General features: G+C 38.6%; 2 protein-coding genes across 3 annotated transcripts in view; one reads left to right on the top strand and one right to left on the bottom strand.

The window, feature by feature from the left end:
• LOC117426629 (pericentrin-like) overlaps positions 1 to 2,656 on the bottom strand; it is a 63,678-nt gene extending 61,022 nt beyond the window's left edge. Inside the window, exon 1 of the mRNA XM_059033424.1 lies at positions 2,394 to 2,656. Within this exon, the coding sequence (XP_058889407.1) occupies positions 2,394 to 2,441 (48 nt within the window). The 5' untranslated portion in view covers positions 2,442 to 2,656. The remainder of the gene's footprint in view (positions 1 to 2,393) is intronic.
• A 5,464-nt stretch (positions 2,657 to 8,120) lies between these two features.
• On the top strand, positions 8,121 to 22,002 carry LOC117426721 (uncharacterized protein C21orf58-like). 2 transcript variants are annotated; one of them, XM_059033507.1, is made up of 9 exons: positions 8,121 to 8,407; positions 11,670 to 11,730; positions 12,099 to 12,172; positions 14,335 to 14,505; positions 15,212 to 15,326; positions 15,850 to 15,992; positions 16,341 to 16,582; positions 18,339 to 18,385; positions 20,235 to 22,002. In XM_059033507.1, the coding sequence occupies exons 1-8, from the start codon at positions 8,351 to 8,353 to the stop codon at positions 18,382 to 18,384; spliced, it is 909 nt and encodes a 302-aa protein (XP_058889490.1). In that variant the 5' UTR covers positions 8,121 to 8,350; the 3' UTR covers position 18,385; positions 20,235 to 22,002. The 2 variants fall into 2 exon arrangements, with proteins under 2 accessions (XP_058889490.1, XP_058889491.1); XM_059033508.1 differs by lacking the exon at positions 18,339 to 18,385.
• The last annotated feature ends 269 nt before the right edge of the window (positions 22,003 to 22,271 follow it).

Below are 22,271 nucleotides of genomic sequence, written 5' to 3'. Positions count from 1 at the left end.
GTATGTACCAGTTTACACAATAGTGTTCAATGGAACTGCGTCTGTTTACAACACAGCTCCTGGATGCAGGCACAGTCACCTGGCAGACACGTACGTTCCTCCATAGAGTATTATGCAGCCGTCATACAGGAAGTAGTGTTATATTCTCTTTTTATGTAGAATTAGAAACAGTGATTTCAGTTTTATAGCTTTGTGTACATATACCCGTTTACACCTCTACACGGGTATATGTACATATCTGTTTCTTTTGAAATGTGTATTTTATTAGATTTTTTCACTGTGTGTAGTTGTGCTCTATATGCGCTCATTTTGAAAATAAAAACTTTTCCATTTAAAAACATTTTTTCTGCAACCATTGACCAATGAACAGAGCAGATATCAAGCCAGTATTATTGCAGGTATGCTCCAATTACACAACTGTGCTCCAACACCACCAACCCCCTGTTCACCACACTATTCTGATAAAAGGAATTTTCTGACACAGTTTGATAGCATGCTACTGATGTATTCTATTGCAAATGAGAGGTCAATTACAGATATAACGTATAAATGACTTTTGCTGGCTGCTTCAGCAAAAGTCAAGGCAGACATTCTCCCTGTAGACCCACCTCTCCATTTGCGTCAGCTGTTATAATGTTACTATATTTACCTGCCACCTGTGGCAAAAAACGGTCTTACCCCAGAGACAGAAATGTGTCAGTTTACTTGGTAAATACTCAGAGTAGCCAAGATCAGATTAAAGCCAACATCTGACGCAGGTAGAATTCAAAACACCAAAAGTCTTAAATACACCCCCCCCCCTCACCCCCTCACCCCCAATCCACAAATGTATTGGATTCTTGCAGGCCCTGAGAATACCCTCATTCAGAAAAACATTTAAGCTACAGAACCAAAAAAAACAGTTGAAACTATACAACTTTTTGTATTGATATTGTGTGGTACAAAATGCAGAATTGTTTCTTGGATCACAGCATGTTGCAGCATGATCAGCCCATACATATTTAAATCTGTGATATTCCCTTTACCGTTAAACCAACCCATTCCTATAAATATCTGTGACACTACTCTAATGCAGAACACATGCAAGAGCAATACTGGACATTTTCTCCAAGTGTATAGCAGCTTGCCTGCTACAGCGAGTTATTCTGATCTAGACGAGTATTATCCAGTTCCATTCAGAGTCATTAAACAGCTGCTGAGATATTGAATCACATACTGGGGAAAAAGTGGTCTAGCTTTGAGCAGGTTTAGGCATGATGGGCAAGACAGCAAATCTGACACAGTGGGCTGACAGATGGTGCTTGGCTGCCATTTCCATAGCCAGGTCTGCAAAAATGACTGATGTATTAATAAGGAACAACAGTCTCAAAAGCGATGTACAGTAAACACTGCGGTGGAGTTACTTATTGTGTAGAATGGTTGCAGATACATCCAGAAGCATGTGAACACTTTGCAGATGCAGTCTCTGCTGAATATCATGGCAAGAGTGTCCAACCTGTTTACAGTAGTTTCTTAATACAAGTAAAAACAGCGTTGCATAGTATTTATCCTTACTGTATACTAAAAACACTTAATTTAAACCTAGCCATTCACTATTTCTCTTCTTGGGTAAGGTATGAACTATTACTCGGAATACTAAACAGGCTACCAATTAAGTGCTAGCAGTACAGTGTGCTACAACAACGCTCTACTGCACTGCATCAATACAGACAATGTAATAAGATCATCAGAAAAATTGGCTTTGTTTAAATCTCTGACTGCAGAAATTAGGTATTCTGAAAAGTAGGGGCACCTGTCGTTTTTGAAAGTATAGCAAAGTGTAACTAAGTGCTGCATTGAAATCCAAGAGAAACAAAACCACAAAAACCCGCTAGGATAAAACAAAAATCTAGTAAAATACGACAACCATACCAGCAATAAACAGATGTATTGTTGGTAAGTTAAGTATTGTCGCATGCTCATAAAGAAAGGTGGTCCAGCAAAACAGCTTTTGTTTATTGTTCCATGTATTCAGTAGCAACTTCACATTTCATCATATTGGATTCAAGTACCACATAAACTCGAACCTGCAACATGTTCGATTGGCAATCCGCACATCTTAACCTAACTACGGTACTTTATGGCTTTTGTTGTTAAAATAAATACGATTACTGTGAATACATGACGTACAGTGGCTAAATTGTAACTTTAAAAGACAAAAAACATTCTATTCAGTCAAACAATATCATTCGTTGTTATGTTTACTAGGGATGCATTTTAAATGCGCACAAAAATATATCTTCTTTCTTAACGATGCAAAAAATATATAGGCTATGTTTTATCCAAATAACATGAATTAAGAGAAGTTAGTTGTTAGTTAGTTGCAAAGTTTAAATAATTATGCATTTACACACCTTGGCTCTACCGGCCTCCAGCTTCTTTTGTCGCTCATCTTTATCCATTGCTAAACAAAAAATATGTAATTATTTATATATCTAGAATAAAAAATAAAATATTGTTCTTTTATTTTCTCTAAAACGTTTTCTCTGATGTGTCTTTCCAACGCACACTCAACTCTACCCCATAACTGTCAGTAACAATTTCAATATGGCCGCCACTCAACGTTAGCACCGCCCTTATAGACATTTCGTTTTATTGCGAGCCAATTGCGACGTCTTGGCTACAACTCCCTACCAATTAAAAGAGCAACTACTGTCTTTCTACCTGCCTTTTCAGAAATACTTTCTCCGCCTATGCGGAGTGTTGACTGGCATTGAAATAGCCAATCGCCATCCAGACTGGGAGGGATCAACTGTAGAGATTTATTTGAGTGATAAGAGTCTGGACCTATTGGATTGCACAATCTGGAGTAACTTTGTTTTTAAATAAATTTGTTCAGTTAAACTATGCATTGTGGAAATACAGCACTAAACCGCCTACAGCACAGACCTTAACCAACTGGTGCTTAAAGAATAGCCGGGTAAATGAACCGAGCCAATGCATTTTTGTAATAATCTTTCTCTCCGCCTCTATTCATTACAGTACCTCTTCAAGACCGCTTATTTCAAGCATGGTATTGGTTTTATTTAAATTGGCCAAAAAAATGTTTCTTATTATTATTTTACTGTGTTAAATAACTTTATATAGAAAATATATACCTAATGTTAATGTTACCCGATTTTTAAGTCCTTAAATATGTGGACATATTGTGAATAACTTCCGACTTCCAAGTTATGGGGAAGCTCTAGGGATTTTATTTTCACTTTGGCAATGTTTGAACTAATATCATATTGAAAGTGAATGCAGAGACTCGTGGTGATATTCAGAGTGGAATATTTTACTTTCAAAAGTAGAAATTCAATAATATCAGATTCCGAGATTCTGTTTTATTGCTGTCTGTTCTTGGGCCTCTCCTTTTCAACATCTACATGCTTCCCTTGGGTCACCTCATCCGCCAACATAGCCTCATGTTTCACTGCTATAAAGATGACACCCAGTTCTACCTAAAACTAGACCCTGGATGTCCCTCTGCCATGGTCCAGCTCTGAGCTTGCATCCAAGACATCAAGGCCTGGTTGTCTGCCAATTTTCTTCAGCTCAACACTAACAAATCTGAACTTCTTCTAGTAGGATCGAAAATTCAACTCAAGATTTGGCTTGAACCTTGGAACCTGTCTGCTGCTGCCTTCCCCCACTGTACAAAGCTTTGATGTACTTGTAGATTGTAACCTCTCCTTTGATGCCCAAATCTCCTCTGTAGTCAAATCCTCCTTCTACCACCTCTGAAACATCTCAAAGGTCCGTCCCTACCTTTCCCTCCCGGATGCAGAGATACTCTGTCATGCATTCATCTCCTCTCGACTCGACTACTCTCTGTATGGTGGTCTTCCGTCACGCGCCACAAACCGATTGCAGCTGGTTCAAAATGCCTCTGCTAAGATCCTTACTAGATGTAAAAAACATGATCACATTACCCCCTGCCTTGCCTAGCTGCACTGGCTACCTGTAAAGTTCAGGATTACTTTCAAAAGTATCCTGCTTGCCTCAAAGGCCCTTTATCACACAGGTCCAGAGTATCTCTCCAACCTGCTGACCCGCTATGTCCCTGCACGCAAGCTGAGGTCCTCTGACTCAGGCTTGCTTGTTATACCCAAGCAAAAGTGCACCACATTCAGAGAGCGCACTTTTAGCTTCATGGCTCTCCCAGCTTTAGTGTGTGCAGCTCCCACAGTCACTCGCTTCAAATCAGCTCTCAGGACCCACTTGTTCTCTCTTGCTTTCAATGTTCTTTAAGCTTGATCTATGTTATTAGCTGTTGTCTAAATTGTTATTTCAAGTTTTTCCCTGCATCTTATTCGTATGATTCTGTATGACACACGCATCCACAATGTTTAGAATTCACATCCTAGCCTTTTATTTAATGTGCCTGTATGTAATGTATTTGCATTGTTTTTTACTATTTGTATTTAATGTACTATGCCCTGTATTTCAATGCATTTTTGTATTTAATATTTTATGCATTGTTCCTCACTATCTTGTAAACAGCTTTGTGATGGTGGTCCACTATGAAAGGCGCTATATAAAATAAATTTTAATCGATTGATTGATTGATTGATTCTACTATTAAACTATTACTATTAAAGGCGATGAAATGTGTTAAGTATCCCATCTTTTGAATGTGTTGCAATAAATGAAGTCCACTATCAGCTTTTCTGAGTTTTGTTTAGAAGCTGCCCTGATAGCAGAAACAGGAATTTCCTTCTGAAGTAGTTATTAAGTCTGGTAAATATAAATAATAATCCACATAGACAAACCCATTAAGTTTCCTCCATTTCCCCCTTTATCATGCTGCTCAAAATGGAAAGAAACCTGTTAAAAACATCTTAATTGTATGACCAATCAATCAATCTTTATTTTATATAGCACCTTTCATAGTGGACCACCATCGCTTTACAAGATACAGTGAAAAACAATGCATAATACATTAAATACAAGGCTAGGATGTGAAAATTTTAAAACATTGTGGGTGCATATGACATATAGAATCATAAGAAAAGGAAAGGAACCTGTTAAAAACGTGTTAATTGCATGATGACATTTCCTGCCTATTCAATTTTTCGGTACCAATCAATGAACATGAGAAAGCGTCTTCTGACAATCTAAATTAGATAACTAGACATTTTACGAAGGCTAATTTCTTGGCTGGAGTTTATTTTTTTGAGTAAACAGTAGGCTGAGACATGGATCAATGTGTAATAAGATTAAATCGTATTCCTTTTGTGATCAAATGAAATGTTGTCACTTCTTTACTTACGAAAGGAATACTATTTAATCTTCCTTAATATAAGCATTAGCCTGTGTAAAATGCGCAGGGGAGTGTTCATATTGTCAGGAGACGGTTTCTCATTATCATTGACTGGTACTGAAAAATTGCATGTTTTTAACAGGTTGCTTTCTGTTTTAAGGGATAGCTGTCGGCTTAAAAGGAAATTTGGAATAAAACTATTTGGAGAAACTTAAAGGGATCGACAAGCCCTGACATTTGCCTCTTTTACTGAAGGAAAAACTTTTTTTTTATCACTGTGTTGTTTTTTAAACTAAAGTAAACTACTTATAAAGTAACTTATATGTAGTTCTACGTTTTTTTTTTTTATAGTACTGTTATTTAAATATATGTTCTATTTCTATTTTGACTTGAAGATGAAGAAAAGATGACAGTCTGTTAGAAATATACCTAAACGTTTATGATATGGTCGTTTATCAGTTTTACAATAACAGTTTAGCCTCTTGCATTACACTTACCTTAAGGGGGGGGGGGGGGGGGATTGTGCATATTTGGAACCCCATACAGTGCTTCCCAAAAGTATTCATTCCCTCCTGTCTTTTCAGAGCAAAATGCTCTAATCCAAGTTGATATACATGGGCAATGATGGATATGTATGCAGGCCCTACAAAATATGAAAATTCTTCTTACTATTGATTTTTAAATTAGGAAGTGATGTTTGCTAATATGTGATTCTCTCGAAACTGCACATCTGAGACAAAATGAGCTGCAAATCAGGTAAAATGTATGGAATTATTCTGTTAGCTGCAATCACTTTAATGGTTCTTTTTGGAACCCACTGCTCATTGGTAAATTATATAGAATGGTTCATTATAGAACACAAACAAAATAGGCCAAAGGTTCTATATACCCACTGGAACCATATATTAAACACCTGTACACCAAACATTTGCCTATTTGCATAATTATACAGCACTATAAGGTTAGCTCAGAGTCCTTTCGGTTTTAACTATTTAAGAGCTGGTTAGAGGTTACATTTACTTCTGTACTGTTTTTAGAATGTTTGCAATCATTCTTAGATCTGTTGTACAAATGATGTTTTTTGGGTTTTTTTTCAATTTTCTTGAAATGGATTTTAAAACTCTGCTCCTCAATTAAAAGGCTGTTCACAGTTCTGGCCTTGCCTATTTGCATGATATACAATACAACCTCAGAGTTACGAACACCTTGGGAATGGAAGTTGTTCATAAGTCTGAAATGCCAGTAACTCTGAAAATGAGTTTTCAATGGTTTTAATAAATGTGTAACCTGCTATCTACACCCTCAATCTGAAGAATAATACAAGGATACACCATTGTTGTGTTTCTAAAGTATTTAAAGCAGTACTGTAAATGAAAAAAGGCTACATTGAAGTTACCACTGAAATCGTAACTGTAGCAAAAACACAGAACGTCCAGGAAAACCTGGGTTAACGTTGTGCTTGTTTTTAAACAAAATGCATTCATGCAGCTTGCTCAGCCATTCAGCCTCCTTTGGCTTGAAAAAAACTGCTTTGTTTAAAACTAAAATGTTCCCAGTAAAATTGCCCATACTTGCTTCGAAGTCTGCCTCACCTTTCTGAATACATTTGTTTGTACCAGCACATGACCAGCACACTGCTTACGTAGGAGTGCCTATCTGGTTGCATTGCAGGCATGATTGAGTGACTGCATCCTCTGGGGTTCTACTGTGCTTATTCCCTACAAAACTGATCACACTTTGAGGTCGGCCAATGACGGTCTCTTGCTAATTCCAAGTTCTTAATTCAGAAACGATGGTGTGAGGGCTTTTCGTTCTTGAGCTCCTTCACTTTGGAACTTTGAATCTAGCTCTTTGATTTGGCCTTTCACTAGAGAGCAGTTTGGAGCACTTTTAGCTTCCTGTATATTTTTGTAAAGTGTCCTGGGATGCTTGCACATGAAGGATGCTATATAAATGAAGTTGGTATGCTGTGGTACGGTAAATATGTCTTTCCCTGGCTTTGAGTTTGTCTGGAGAATCCTTAGTGCCAGGAATAAACAGACTTCCTGGATTCCAAACAAAGCAGGGAAATGTAAATATGGAGAAAAATAATAAAGTAACTCAATACTGGAGCAACAAAACAAAACAAAGTATTATTATTATTGTTGTTAATAATAATAATAATAATAATAATAATAATAATAATAATAATAATAATAATAATAATAATAATAATAAATCGTTTTTCCCAGGATGTCTGTTAAATAGCAATACATGCTTCCCAATTCTCTTTAATTTCTTAATTTATTTCATGTGTGACAGGTAATAGTACCCCAACTGAGCCTTTCATATTGGGTTTTATTACTTGTACCCCAGGAAGTAAATAAGAAGAAAACAAGTACTTCCTTCAAAATCTGAAAAAATACTGCAGCTATTTAACTACAGTTCATTAATCTAGTTTGTGTTATTATTTATGGGTCCCATACCCTTATTCATTTCACAATAACAGTTTTAAGGCAGCATTAATAATATCCATCTCTGTTAAGTTAATTATAAAAGTTTTTTTGGTTTTTGTAACTCTTTGTAATTACATTTTTAATGCTAATTTGTTATTACATTCTCCCATACTCTAGCTTCATATCTGTGACTGTACCGTCATTCATCACGGTGCACACAGAGTGTTTGTTGACATTGTATGCAGGTTCTATGTACCTGGAGATGGAGTTGTTTACAGGCCAGTCCGAGGGTAGCAACCAGCAACCAGAGAGCTGGTCTGGTCTAGAAGAAACATACAGTGTCTAGCAACCAGGTGAATGATAAGGGCTTGGCATAGAGACACGCAGAGAGAAACACAAGAGAAAAACACAGGCAAGGTCACGAACACAGCGGCTTAGAGATCAAAGTGGTCCTTACACTGCTGGCATGTTGAGGGAATAGCACCTTCGGGGCACGCAGAGGGGGCTTGCAGCTTTCTGTTTCTGGGAACTATAAAGAAAAGATACTTTAAGCAGGAGAAGAGCTCCAGTGCATTTGAAGATCTGTTTGGATTTGATTTTCACCTTGCCAGCGTCTCGCCATCTCTTCATAATGGCTGATGCAATGGTGGACCAGATGACGAGGTTAAAACTCAAGCTTTTAGAAAAGGTAAGCATTTCTAATAGTTATCATTTGGCACATTTTTTATTTTAACAAATTTATTTTAAAAAATTAGGATATGTCAATTCTGTAACAAATGTATAAAAATACAGATTTGTGGCCACTTTGGTATATGTAGAGTATGCTGGTATGTGAAGCAATTAACACAACCCTTTCAGTCCAGGGGGAGATGGGAGAGGGGGTCAGGTCAGCACATCCCCCACAAGAGAAATACAATGAAAGCTCTTTTGTAGCAAAAAGCAGAAGAATATGCTTTCTGTCCATTTGAGGAAACACCACCTGGTCAACCAGTGTTTCCTGACGTCTATTATAGCTAAACCATAAGGCAATAATACACATTGGAACCACAACGACAAACAACTTGAACCTCATGAATCAGTATCAGTATGTGTATTTGCATGGCAGTTCTACACACATCATCTTCTATATGAATCATGCCTTTATGTATTCTTATCAAGCTTTCACAGGCAAACTTGTACCATGCTTTGTGGTGTTTTGCTATACTTTAACCGTATTGCAGCAAGGCGTGAAAAAACTACTATATGCACTCCAGGATCCCTCACATGTCTGATTCATGTTTGTGCAACTGGCATCTCTGGCACCTAAAGTCAAGTTCAGTCACGATGGGAAGACAGCAGATCTTTAAAAAGACTTTGACAGATGGCTGATAGCCAGGGCTCGATTCCATATCAAGACTGCACAAATGATCTTCTCAGACATAGAGTAATCATTCTTGGATCTGTTGTTCACCATAGAGACTGATGATAATGTTGTAATTCATAATGGAATTACAACATGCTATGGCATGGGTTGAGGTCTGGCAAAGACGCAAGAGTGCCTCCCTACAGTGCCATCAACACTGCTTCTTCTAGCATCTAGTTTTCCTTGGAAGTCACCCATCCAAGTAGTGTCCAGGCCCACCCTTGCTTAGTTTATGTTCAGCTGTAACAACTTGGGTTGCCCTCAGCAAGCAGTCTGGTGGCACCAGGCAGTTTCCTCTGGCAACAGGGATCTTCCAAAGCCATAGGTAGTTAACTGTGGCATTCAAAGTGTCTATAACAAAGTCAATAGTCAATACAGATGTTCTTCTTAACCAAGTTTCTTTTAGTATAAATTAAGATCTTCCAAAGATCCCAGCCAGTAGTTGGAAGGAAGGCTTGCAATGAACCCCAGGTGCTGCAGTGTATGAAGTGGTGGTGGTTCTGCAGGGAGCGCTCTTCCCTGTATCCAGACATCATGTGCTGGTGTCATTCACTACTTTGGGAGGACACGCAAGGGTGCAAACCTCAGTGTCTTAGATAAATATAATTTGCTTCACGTTCCAAAAATCGCCATTGTATATCCGGGTTAAAAATTGGTTGATCAAGTGAAAAAATGCTTTAGAAATCAAACTTCTCTTTCCTTTCCTTCTCTTTCCTTTCCTATCCTTTCAGTTGGATTGAGATGCAACACGCAAAGTCTCTATCTATTGAATCTATTGGTAGATACATTTCTGGGCCTTGCTTTCATATCCAGATCTCATGCCTATTCAGGTGAACTTGACTTGCCTCTAGATGAGGCACCTCACACCAAGCTATAAATGACAGAATTCAACCAAACATCTCATATGAAAAGTGGAATAGTCTAGTGAGTTAGCCACCTAGCCCCCTAGCCCCTCACTTCTGTGAATTCAGAGCTGCTCTCAACAGAGGGGTAATGCTTTGGGTCCAATGTGTTTGTTCTTTTCACTTTTGTACTGTGTTGGATACAAAGTAAGATCCCAACAATTACAACATTTCCACAATCAGCATATCAATCAGCTTTGTTTTCATGGTAAACATTGGCAAGGCAGTCAGAGAAACCTGGAAGTCTGAGTCATTTGCCATGGCAGCACTTGGCTTGTGTTTTAGCACTGTCAGTCTCTTCACTGTGGACATAGCCATTCAGACGCAAAGATGTTTCTCTCATGCATTTTAGCCCCTGTGCATGTGGTAAACGATTCACAAAGAAACGCTAAACCAAGTTTTGTTAAAGACAGCAATAGGAAGGGAAAATCTTTTGTTTCATTGACGTTGAATTCTAGTTTGTAGTATATTGAACTTTTTTTTTCCTGGAGTCTTTTGTTTTGCTGTGTTTTTCTTGCTTCCGGTATTGAGAAATCATGTGACATTGTGACCTCCCAACTCCGTCCACTTTTACCATGAAAATCTTTATCGGGATTGTGCGTTACTGTATTTACAAACAGCAAAATAACATTCACTCTGTGTCTGGCGGTTTTTACCACCAGGTGGCACCATTTCACTGAACAAATAATTCAAGAAAAAAATCATTAGGAAAATAATTATGGTAATGATGAAAGTTTGCCAAATTAGACCTTAGAACATGGAGCAGTAATTATTATTATTATTATTATTATTATTATTATTATTATTATTATTATTATAGTTATAAAGTACAATAAAAACAGTAGAAAATAAGATTCAATTCAAATAATAACAAAGAATACAGTAAATAATTACATTTAATAGCGAGTTCAACTAAGAGCAATTCACTTGTAAAAATATTTGCCTACACGAGCAGTCATTAAGAGACGTAGTAAGTACGATAAGCAGATAAGAACAAATTAAAATAAGAGCAGTTACCAAAAATGTGAATACGGATATCTAAGAGTACAATCAAGTACAAGATACAGTACAAGATACAGTGAATAAGAAGTTATAATTAAGAGCAGTAGTAGAATACGGCAAGGTATGGAGCAATTCAGTGCCAGTACAAGCTGATGCAAGTACTGGTACAATAGGGTGCAGTATTGTATATTTCTTACGATGCTGTAGTCACAGCTACATTATATAGTATTTGATATTTATTCCCATACCTTAAATATGTAAAGTACATGTAGAGTAAATAAACGTTTTGTTAAATAAAATATTTGTTTGCTGATTTTATTCTGGTTCTTATACAGCAGCTTTATATTGGTCTCTGAACACCAGCCACATATCGAGGGGTGCTGTACAAGATTAACAACTCGTAGGAACTATTTCGTGGAAAAATATAATTGCCAAGATTAATATATATATATATATATATATATATATATATATATATATATATATATATATATATATATATATATATATATATATATATTAAACGGGATTTCTATCTAAATATACAACAAACTGCATGATTAAATTATTACATTTCTAAAATGCTACAGTACAATCAAACTCTGCTCTTTTTTCCAGTTTAATCCAACTCTCTTATTTCACAGAGACTGGAGAACGAGCGAGATAACATGGAAGAGCGATCGGAAACAGCAATCTCCACGGCCAGTAAGGAACTCTTTTGCATTCAAATATTGTACCTTTCTCAGTACAGATTAGTAGCATGGGAAGCAAATGAAATTAAAAGCATGGGAAAACTGCAAAGCTACTGTGCAAAATAACAATTCATAAAATATGGACACAATGTAGCATTCACAAAGGCTACATCTATCTACATTTATAATCCTATAAACACTTTGAAACCTACGTGAAAATAATTATTCATAACATGTTGCCAAATGTGTTGCAATTACATTTGTCACTATAATGGTACAAAATATAGATATTAATAATTACAATTAATGTGTTAATTGCTACAGCGAAGGCATACAGTGTTAGGTATCCCTTCTTGTGTCATGATATCATTGCCTCTTTAGGGAGCTATGATGGGCAGGAGGATGCATTGCACAGTGCTCTGAGAAGAAAGAAGGATCTGCTCCAGAAACTGAGGGTAAGAGTCCTGTGGCGCTGTGCTGAATACTGCACACAGTTTAAACGGTGTATAATGACTGCTCAACAGGGGTCTTACACAAAGGTGGTCTCACATGGATAACAGTGTATAAACATGGTGATATGTCAGCACTGTACACAGGTGCTGCTTCTTTACTGGCTGCCTTTATTGCAGATTTTACTGGAACTTCATTTTAAAGCATACTCACTAAACCAGACTTGAATTAACAAGCAAGTACTCAAAAGTTGTAATGCCAATGAGGTATGTACATGTTTTTTAAAGGCTTGATTATAGCATTGTACACATACCCATACAGTATATAGTTACAGTGCCTTGCGAAAGTATTCGGCCCCCTTGAACTTTGCGACCTTTTGCCACATTTCAGGCTTCAAACATAAAGATATGAAACTGTAATTTTTTGTGAAGAATCAACAACAAGTGGGACACAATCATGAAGTGGAATGAAATTTATTGGATATTTCAAACTTTTTTAACAAATAAAAAACTGAAAAATTGGGCGTGCAAAATTATTCAGCCCCCTTAAGTTAATACTTTGTAGCGCCACCTTTTGCTGCGATTACAGCTGTAAGTCGCTTGGGGTATGTCTCTATCAGTTTTGCACATCGAGAGATGTCTTTATGATTGATGGCTAAGAATTGCAAGAAAAAAGCTTGTATTTAATCCCAATGCAAACATGTAGAGCATAGGTGGGCTGAGAGGCCTTTCCTCATTCTTGAGTTTCTTATGTCTATTCGGTGCCAAGCACTAGTTCATTCAGGTCATCTTTAACTTAGGTGGCCCCAGATTGCTAGAATGATCATAGAAAGGTATTTCCTGTTTGAAACCAGCACTTAGCAACCCAAAACACACCCCAGCTGAGTGAGTGGAGCTTTTCTCTGAAAATATTGACAGCGAGACCTGGGGTTTTAACAGAAGTAAGATACCAGAGAAAACAGCGAGGAACATTTGAAAACTGGAATAGATGTCTGGTTTATTTGATCAAGATCTTTACGTAAATTACACTTTTCTTCTTGGGACTATGGAGACCTGGGACTGGTTTATCTGATGTAATACAATATAAAAAGCAAATGCATTTGCACACCAGGCCAGTTGTGTCATATAAGTCTTATTGGAAACATAGGGGGTTGATATGATCAGCATAAATATATATAACGTTTTCCACTAAAAGTTTTGACTGTGTATCCTTGTCACACATTCTGAAGTGCTGCAAATCTTAAACAATTTCTTAAACTGGCATTTTCATGGGTTTGTATTTGAAAGAATGTGTCAAATAAAATTTAAAAAAATATTTTGGCAAACAAAAACATCTAAATCTAAACACCTCTCTTTAAAAAAAAAAGTCTTCTATATAACTACTGTGATTTTATGGGTTTGTAATCAGAAGATGTTTAAAAAGTTCTTAAAAACTCCTGAATTTCTGGTATTTTCTTATGAATAATGGCTAATGAAGAAACCACACAATACAATGTAATTTTCCCTGATAAGCAAGCATGAAGACCACTTGTTATTTTGGTTTATTTTTACTTCAGTGTTTATGGAATATCATCAAAAGAACTTTGAAAAGGCTTTCATTGATTTCAAATACTGAGCAAATACACTGGAGGCAGTGTGGTCCAGTGGTTAAAGTCCAGGGCTTGTACCCAGAAGGTCACCGGTTCAACTCACTGTGTGATCCTGAGCAAGTTATTTAACCTCCTTGTGCTCCATCCTGCAGATGAGATGTTAAATCAATGTCCTATTGTAAGTGACTCTGCATATACTGCACAGTTCACAGCCTACCTCTTTAAAGCTCTTTGTGATGGTGGTCCATTATGAAACATGCTATATAAAAATAAAAATATTATTATTAATAAACTTCAGATTTTATTTTTTAAACTTCAATTCAAAATGGGTATTTGACATACTTTTTCATACACATCGGCGTTCCTTTACAAAGTTTGCATTAGAGAACACCTTTTATATACTGGGTGGATATGCCTGTATTTTAGGGCTCAGACACAACATGCTGTACATGCCTGCTACTTTCATGCTGATAGTGCACAGTCAGTTCCACACATCCCTAAAACCTGATCTCCAGCCCACACTCACAGTATGTGACAGACCACAGAGCTGAATCTCTTCTTCCTGTTTGTGTGACTCAGGAGCAGCACATGTTGGAGGAGCTGAGCCGGCCTCAAACTTGGGGAGGGACTCGGAAGAAGTACCACAGGCTGGATTCAGCCCCTACACACCAGCCAATACATATGTACCAGCCTCCACCACCACTCCTGCCCCCGCCACAGCCCCAGCCTCCTCGAATCATTGAGCAAATGGTGAGGGGACCTGCCCTGCCTCTGTGCAACTTCTCAGCTGCACGCTGTTTGTGAGTCACAGCTGCCACTCTGGCCAAGGAGGAAACTGCTGTGACTACCTATACAGGACCAAGAATTATGGGAAATCAATGGTATTGCAACACATATCCCAGTTGTATCAGCGCCATTCAAATGATGTGTCTTGTTTTTCATTACATCTTTACAGGGCAGACCCTTGGTCCGTTTTGTAAATACATCTTCATATGGCTGGTTTCTTTAGTCTACCTGGCCTTTTTTGTACAGAATGTCAAGGTACTAAAGTATTTTTGTTTTAAAACCCCTTTTAAAATCCCCATTGCACAATTTGCCCAAAATATGTTCCTGGACCTGTAACTATTGGGAGCAGTGATGAAAAAAACCCACAAAAAATGATCCCTTTGGGGTTTTTAATACAGAAGATGACAGTATGGTCAAGATAGAAATCACTGTAGAGTAGCCAGACTGTTACGTTTGACAAAATGGTCAGTTTGGGAATGGGGAAATTCACTGAATCATTCATAATATTATGTCTGCCTGCACTGAGAGTGATATATTATGATTGAGAATGTATTGTGCCAATTGAAGGATGGCAGTCAGCTGTCTGCAGACAGCATGAGTCCCTAGGTCCAGTAATAATATTTTAAGATCTCTCTCTCTCTCTCTCTCTCTCTCTCTCTCTCCACCACAGATGCCACAGCAGCCAACGACAATCATCCAGCAGTTACCACAGCAACAGCCACTGATAACACAGATCCCGCCTCCACAGCCCTATCCTCCAATCAAATCCGGCAGCATCAAAGAAGGTAGGTCTTGCCCACTGGCAAGTTTTCCCCCGGCAGATGTTGTCTTCTGTGCTGCCATTTTGATACATTCCACAGAACCGATTTAGGTTCCACCATGTGAGTAATGATGCGGCGGGCCATTCCATGATATGTTTATTTAGGACACATACAGTATATATTTTAACATTTAAAAATGCTTTTCAAACATATAATTTTAATGTCATTTATGGATACATACTACCCGTGGGTCCTCTTTGCAAACAAAATAATCTCAAGATTCCCTCATCCATTAACCTGAAATACAAACATTTTCTCACACACTCCCAGAGAAATTTGGATAGGTGTGATTCTAATGTAAAGTATATTACAGGAAAGGTGTTCAAGAAATAGCTAAATATATGCTCCTTTTTATATAGACAATATATGTTCAAGGTTGTTCCAGCCGACATCTTTGGCATGTGTTTCCAGTGTAAAAAGGCACAGCTACTTGATTATTTTCACTGAGTTGAGTATATCTTCCCTATTCCTGTCTTTCCCTATCCAGACATGGTGGAGTTGATGCTGATGCAGAATGCCCAGATGCATCAGATCATTATGCACAACATGATGCTGAAAGCCATTCCTCCAATGGCCCTCTCCCCCCCTGGTACTGGGAACCCCCCTCCCCCTCCTGCTCAGCACAGCCAGGTAGGCTTCAACAGGGCTTTTCCATCCACATCTGCTTCTGGCTGGATCTTCTGCTTCCGTGCTGTCTGAGCAGGAGCCTTGGTGCTTCTGGTTCTATTCCTCTTAAACATCACTGCTCAACAAGTTTGCTTCCCTGTTCTCCCTGCCTCACACCCTGGCTCTCTTTGTTATGTAAAGAAACCTTCTGAAGCGCAAAATGAACGTAAAAGAAGCGTAATAAATGTAATGACAATCGTTTTGAGTAGAAGTCTTTTTCAATGACATTGTAAAAGAGCTCTTGTCATTTTTTAGTTTTTCTAAATGTAGTACTATTTTGTTAGGTTTTGATGACAGCATATCTTTTTTTAGGACCATCACTTTGGAGGCCCCATCATAGTGAAGTCCGACAAGCCCCGGGGATCCTCGGTACATCACCATCATCACTACAGCCCACCTGGGCTCCAGGGCCCGCCCCATCCCGCACAGCTTCCACCCATTGGCTACCCTATGTTGCCGCCGATGATGCCACAGAATCCTATGGGACAGGCAGGTGGCTACCAGCCTGCAGTACATCACATGACCGGCCCCACAACACTTCCTGCACTGCATACGTAAGTAGCTACAAAACAGCCATGGCAACATGTGGCTTGACAAATAGTACAGGTGGAATTAGGTGCTATTGAGCAATGTTGGTAGCAAACCTAGCAGTCAAACGTAATGCTTTACAGAAATACATGGTCATCTTTGCTTCGGGTTTCATCTGTGTATTTTCCTTAGGATTCACCAGAACAAAAGGATTTAGTAATGAAAACACAATGTGATATGATATGAAACCATGGTACTGCAATGGATTAGCAGTGTGTAACAGTTCATTCATATTTTTTTTTGGATCAGAGAAAACTAAAATCTGGTTAAAAAAACTAAAAGAAACATAGAACATTGTGACAGAGATCGAATGATTCTTGGTGCTAGATGTCCCTCCCGACCTGCGTGGCAGCTGCATAAAGGGAAAAGAATACCCTGGACTAAATGGCACGACAGTTTATTCCCAGGGTTAGGTGGAAGTTGGCCATCTAGAAAGGGGGCAAAGCTACGGTATACGAACTCAATGACCCAGACGGGAAATGGTGTGGCATCCGCTGATTGGAGGAGCGGATGTGCTCATTGACCAAGGGGTCATGGGTGATGTTATTTGTTTTTGTTTGTCGTTAATAATACTGTTTGTAATTATTTGGATGGCTAATACGATCCAGAGCTGTCGCCAAAGGCCAGCACTAAACCCGGATCAACAACACTGCACTTTTGTTGTCACTAAAGAACTGTATTTACCACGAGCACTAGAGCACGCACTGTGGACTGGTGTTTGTGTTACGTGTGGGTGAACTGAAACGGGACTGTTATTATTTTGGGGCAAACCCGCAGATTATAAATAAGCAATACACGCTGCTGTATTGCTTCGTTAACATTGTTATTGTATACTGCTGTTAGCCATCAGGCATTGGATTATACAATTAAACCTTCATTGCACCTGGATTATTGTTGTTTGTCTGATTATTGATCACCTGCACTTGCACACTGTTAACCACTTTGCCTTGCTGGAGGCTCTGGACAGCAGACGGGAGGTCGTGGAGAGACGGAGTGAAGAGCAGTACACGGCACTGATCGAGAGGATCGGGCCTGCACTACAGTCCATGGCACCAGCAGGAACCGTGATGATGGCCCCAAAGGCAAGGGCACAAAAGATGACAGCGGAGGATGACCCAGAGGCTTACCTGGTTGCTTTTGAGTGGCTGGCTACCACCTCGCCATGACCCAAGGAGTTCTGGGCAAGCCAACTGGGACCCTGCCTGATCGGGGAGGCTCAGGCAACCTACTAGGCCATGACGTACACCGAAGTGGTTGAGCAGTTTTGCCATGTGGTTGGTGCCAATACACAACCGTGGATACAGCACCACAACCCCGACACCCTGGAAAAGGGTGCTCCACCATCACCATCACTGGGACCGGGTCCGAGACCTTCTAGACCGCCGACCCCAATGGGCAACCTTGTCTCCCCTCTGTGGAGACCAAGGTTGACCCCCAGCTGGGGTAGAGTTGCTGCCCCTGCCTCGGTGCCATATCAGCAACGGGACAGATATTTAACCTCTGCTCCCTCCTTCCCCCCTACCTGTTTTAGATGCCAACAGCCGGGACACCAGGCCAAGTCATGCCCATCTGTGTGACGTGGTGACATGCAATTGGGCATCAGAAGCGGTACAAATTTGGTACAAATCTGAATAAAAGTTTTGGTTCAGGCTCAGCCCTACAGTTTGTCATCTTGGCCTGAAAAAAATAGCAGTATATTTCAGTAATGTATTCTTTTTTAAGGATTGAAATGGATGGATGGCACCCCAGAGTCCCTCCGGGTTTGTGAGGTAAGAAGCTGGATTTTAATTTCTACGACTAGATATACCCTGACCTATCAAAAAATACAAACTGGTGCTGGTTTGTGGTTCTTCCACACCCCCACTGCTCCCCCACACACGTTTACTCCACTCAAACTAGCAGGTCGACTCTGCTTGCGTACTAAATATCTTGGTATCTTTTAATAAATTAAGCATCCACAATGCAAATATATGCAAATAATTGTAACAACCAATCTGTTCCCCGAAATGTATCAGTGTTCAAGGAATGACTAACACTGGGGGGGATATTTATTGACCTCTTACCCACAATTAAACCACTTGTTCATTAAATATCTTGGTACTTGTGAGCAAGGTGCTCACAAGTGCAGTAGTTCCTCAAATCTTATCAATTTACTATCACTGCAAAACTGACTGGGATAGCACAATTGTGTCAATGGGAACGTGGCTTAACCCTTCTCACTTGGATTATTATTCTAAGAATATTCTTAATTTTGTGTTTTTTTCCTCGCTTTGCTTTGTTGCCAACTGATGCCTATTAAACTTGCTTTCAGTCAAGTTCTAACTAGGTGTTGATGAGCTCTGATGCCCTTATAACAGTGTACCATGGTCATTTTACAGTTTTCACATGCATAATATGCATTACGATAGCATGTTTTTTAATATGCTGTACCGTACCTCTACAAGGCTTGCCTATGCTCTACCATGCTATGCTGCATTACACTTTGCTATGCTTTTACTATGGTAAACTTTTATAAGGGTGAGGCTGTTATAAATGTTTTACTGCACTGGTAAAATATATATATATATATTAGCACAAGACACCTGTACTGTAAATTGTGTATGCTGTGTTTTGCAAGCTAATTTTTTTGTGACATTTGAAATAGGGGAAGACTCACCTGATCTGAGACATAGGGACATGTTTTCAAAGAGTTTACAAAATGAGAAATAAACAACTGCAGTGTTTAGACCTCAAATGATATAAACAGAGGTAAATTAGAGAAATGGAGGAAACGCTTTTGAAAATGTCTCTGATACAGCATATATTACTTCTAGCTTCTGGTGATGGGGTCTCTTGGGCCAAATATCAAGATTTATGGACACGTTTTTAGACAGTGTGTGAGTTTTCTGACCATTGACCTATAATAATCATTAAGCCAGAACTGAAAATAAAGTTAAAAAGTATATTTTTATGGGTATGAAAAGTTATCTTTACTAAAGTGTTCTTCTTGTTGTTTAGATTCACTTTGTTTCATTTTCTGTTATCACATACTGGAGACTTTTGAAATGCCAGAAATTCAAGCTGTGGCCTCAACATCATGACTCATGTCATACCTGCAAGTACATCATGTACATCAGAGTGTAACCATTAGCCTGTCCCCCTGTGACACTCTGCCTCTAGTAGCTGTAAGAAATACAACAGGAAGGAAATACCACATAGAACAGATATTGTCTTCCATCCGTTAGGGGTAGAATGTTGCAGGGGGACAGGCTAATGGTAACACACGGGTGTACCTGATGTACTTAGAGGTTAGACATGAGTGTAAGTCATGGTGACCCACTTTTGCATGAGATCTGTCCTCTAAATTGGGCTATTGAGGGATACCTATATGTTTGTTACTCTTTGCCCATATGTGTTAAACTGCATCAACATTTGTTATTGTGTGTTCCTCATACAGCGCTGACACTATAGCTTGGAAACAGGTTTGATAAAACGAAATATGGGGAAGTTGTGTATGTAGGTCACAGTGAACTACTTTTTCATGATTGTGATGCCTGTCATGCATTATTTATAACCTCGTCAGGTCATATTAACGTTATTGCATATCTGTTTAATAAAACGGTTTTATTTGTTTGACAGATGGTACAGGTAAATCTAAATCACAGCTTGAAACAGAAGACACATTAGATGGAGTCAGACATTTACCTGTGCAACCTACTGAAGACGACCTCAATATTCAGCACACTATCCACTGAAGACTCCCCCATCTTACTCATTGGTCTAAAGATGTACAACACAGCCGCTTTACAGATCTTTATCTAAAAAATGACTGTTTAATACATAAATTCATACAAGTGTATTATTGTGTCAACATTTAGCAAGAAAATGTTTTGCTCATTTATTGATCATTCATATAAGAGAGAAACTGAACATACAGCACATGAAAAGGCTACAGGAAGCAGATCTATAGTGTTGCGTTTGTAAAATATGCATTCATATTTTCGTTTATTTAGGTGGTTTGCTGCATTTGTTACAGCACATCTTTTTACACAACCTCCAACATACATAAAATCACAAAAGTTAGCATGGGTACATTTATATACCTTTTTACATTTTTCTGCTGACATCTGTATAAGTTTTGTGTGTGTTTGTCATAGAATGGACATGTTCAATTTTCCATGAATAAATAGATTGGGGCATTTCCCCGCAGGCTTTAATGGACATTGCACATTCAATGAAATGCTCTTTTGTTTTAAAGAAGCATGGGGCACCCTATTCATTTACATTCATTTTAAATGAAATTGTTGCAAACTATCTTAAAGAAAAGAATAATTTAAAAAAATAATTTAAGAAAGAACAGAAAGATGAATAGCACTAAGGAGAGCGTTGATAATGTTCCTAATGCTAATAAGGAGTTAGAAAGTGGATTTGAAAGTCTTGGTTAGCATTCTTTTAAGTATGCTGTATATGCTTTGTCTTTTAAATACCTCAATACAGTACAACATACAGAACTGCAAAGTGTGCCAATGCATGTCAATGATTTGTGAATATAACCCAGTCATGGTTAACTGTTGATTTGTACAATGTTTTATGTTTATAAATGACTTTCATTTTTGTTAATTATCCTGTAATTATGATCTTTCATGTACAAGTTCAAAATTCATAACTAGATAAACAGATTTTTTGCTGTGAGTGGATTGACATAAGTGAACAACAGAACTGTGCTCAGTTCGAGCCTCGTCTATCAGGGGTATCACCGAATAGTCGTCTTGTCTGCCTCATTCTGCTGCTATCGTCTATATTGAATGGAATAGTGTTGCTTTCTCCTAGAGCAGGGGTGCCCAATCCTGGTCCTGGAGGGCCGGTGTCCTCCTGGCTTTTGTTCCAACTGCCCTCTAAATTACTTAATTGGACCAATCAAGCACTTATTAGAAGCTTAATTGGTCCAATTAAGCAATTTAGTGTACAGTTGGAACAAAAACCAGGAGGGACTCTGGCCCTCCAGGACCAGGATTGGGCACCCCTGTCCTAGAGTAAGCCTGAATTTGCTTTCCCATCTTTGGCCTGTCAATTTGTAGTGTTCAGTAAAAAAAACAAGTGGAACTGAACATTCATCTTACTCCTCTTTCTCACCTCTACACTTGACACACTTACAAGGTATTACGATGTTGCGCACACTGTGCCAAATTCTACACTATCAGCTTCCACTCAGGTCCGCCACGGACACGGGCTAAGGACTGTACTGATTGGGCCATGAGGCCTCCCGAACTGTTGCATGATTGGATAAACTGCTGGGGACTGTATTTACAGAAATGTAGTGATTTGGGAGGTCAGGACTATATAAGGAGGCCTGCAAGCCGCAATGAAATGGTTGTGTCTCTCTTCACTTTGATTACTGTGTACTCAATAAAAGAGCTCCATTGTTTTAAAAAACCTGTTTCCAATCTCCTCCTTAACTCAAAAGCTGCTACACTACAATAATTACAAGAACTAAAATGTATGGTGAAACAGGGCAGCAGCTCCCATAACAAAAATAAATATATATGTATTCATATATGTACTCATTGATCAAATTATAATACTGTAAATGATATATTCTGCAATAATATCTTCACACATATATATGGTATATTTAGGCTAAAATATATCTTTAAAATATATGTAATAATGGTATAC

Source organism: Acipenser ruthenus, chromosome 11, assembly GCF_902713425.1.
Source record: "Acipenser ruthenus chromosome 11, fAciRut3.2 maternal haplotype, whole genome shotgun sequence".
Taxonomy (NCBI): Eukaryota; Metazoa; Chordata; class Actinopteri; order Acipenseriformes; family Acipenseridae; genus Acipenser; species Acipenser ruthenus.
The sequence above is the reverse complement of the archived record's forward strand: the minus strand, read 5'-3'. Positions and strand labels throughout refer to the sequence as shown.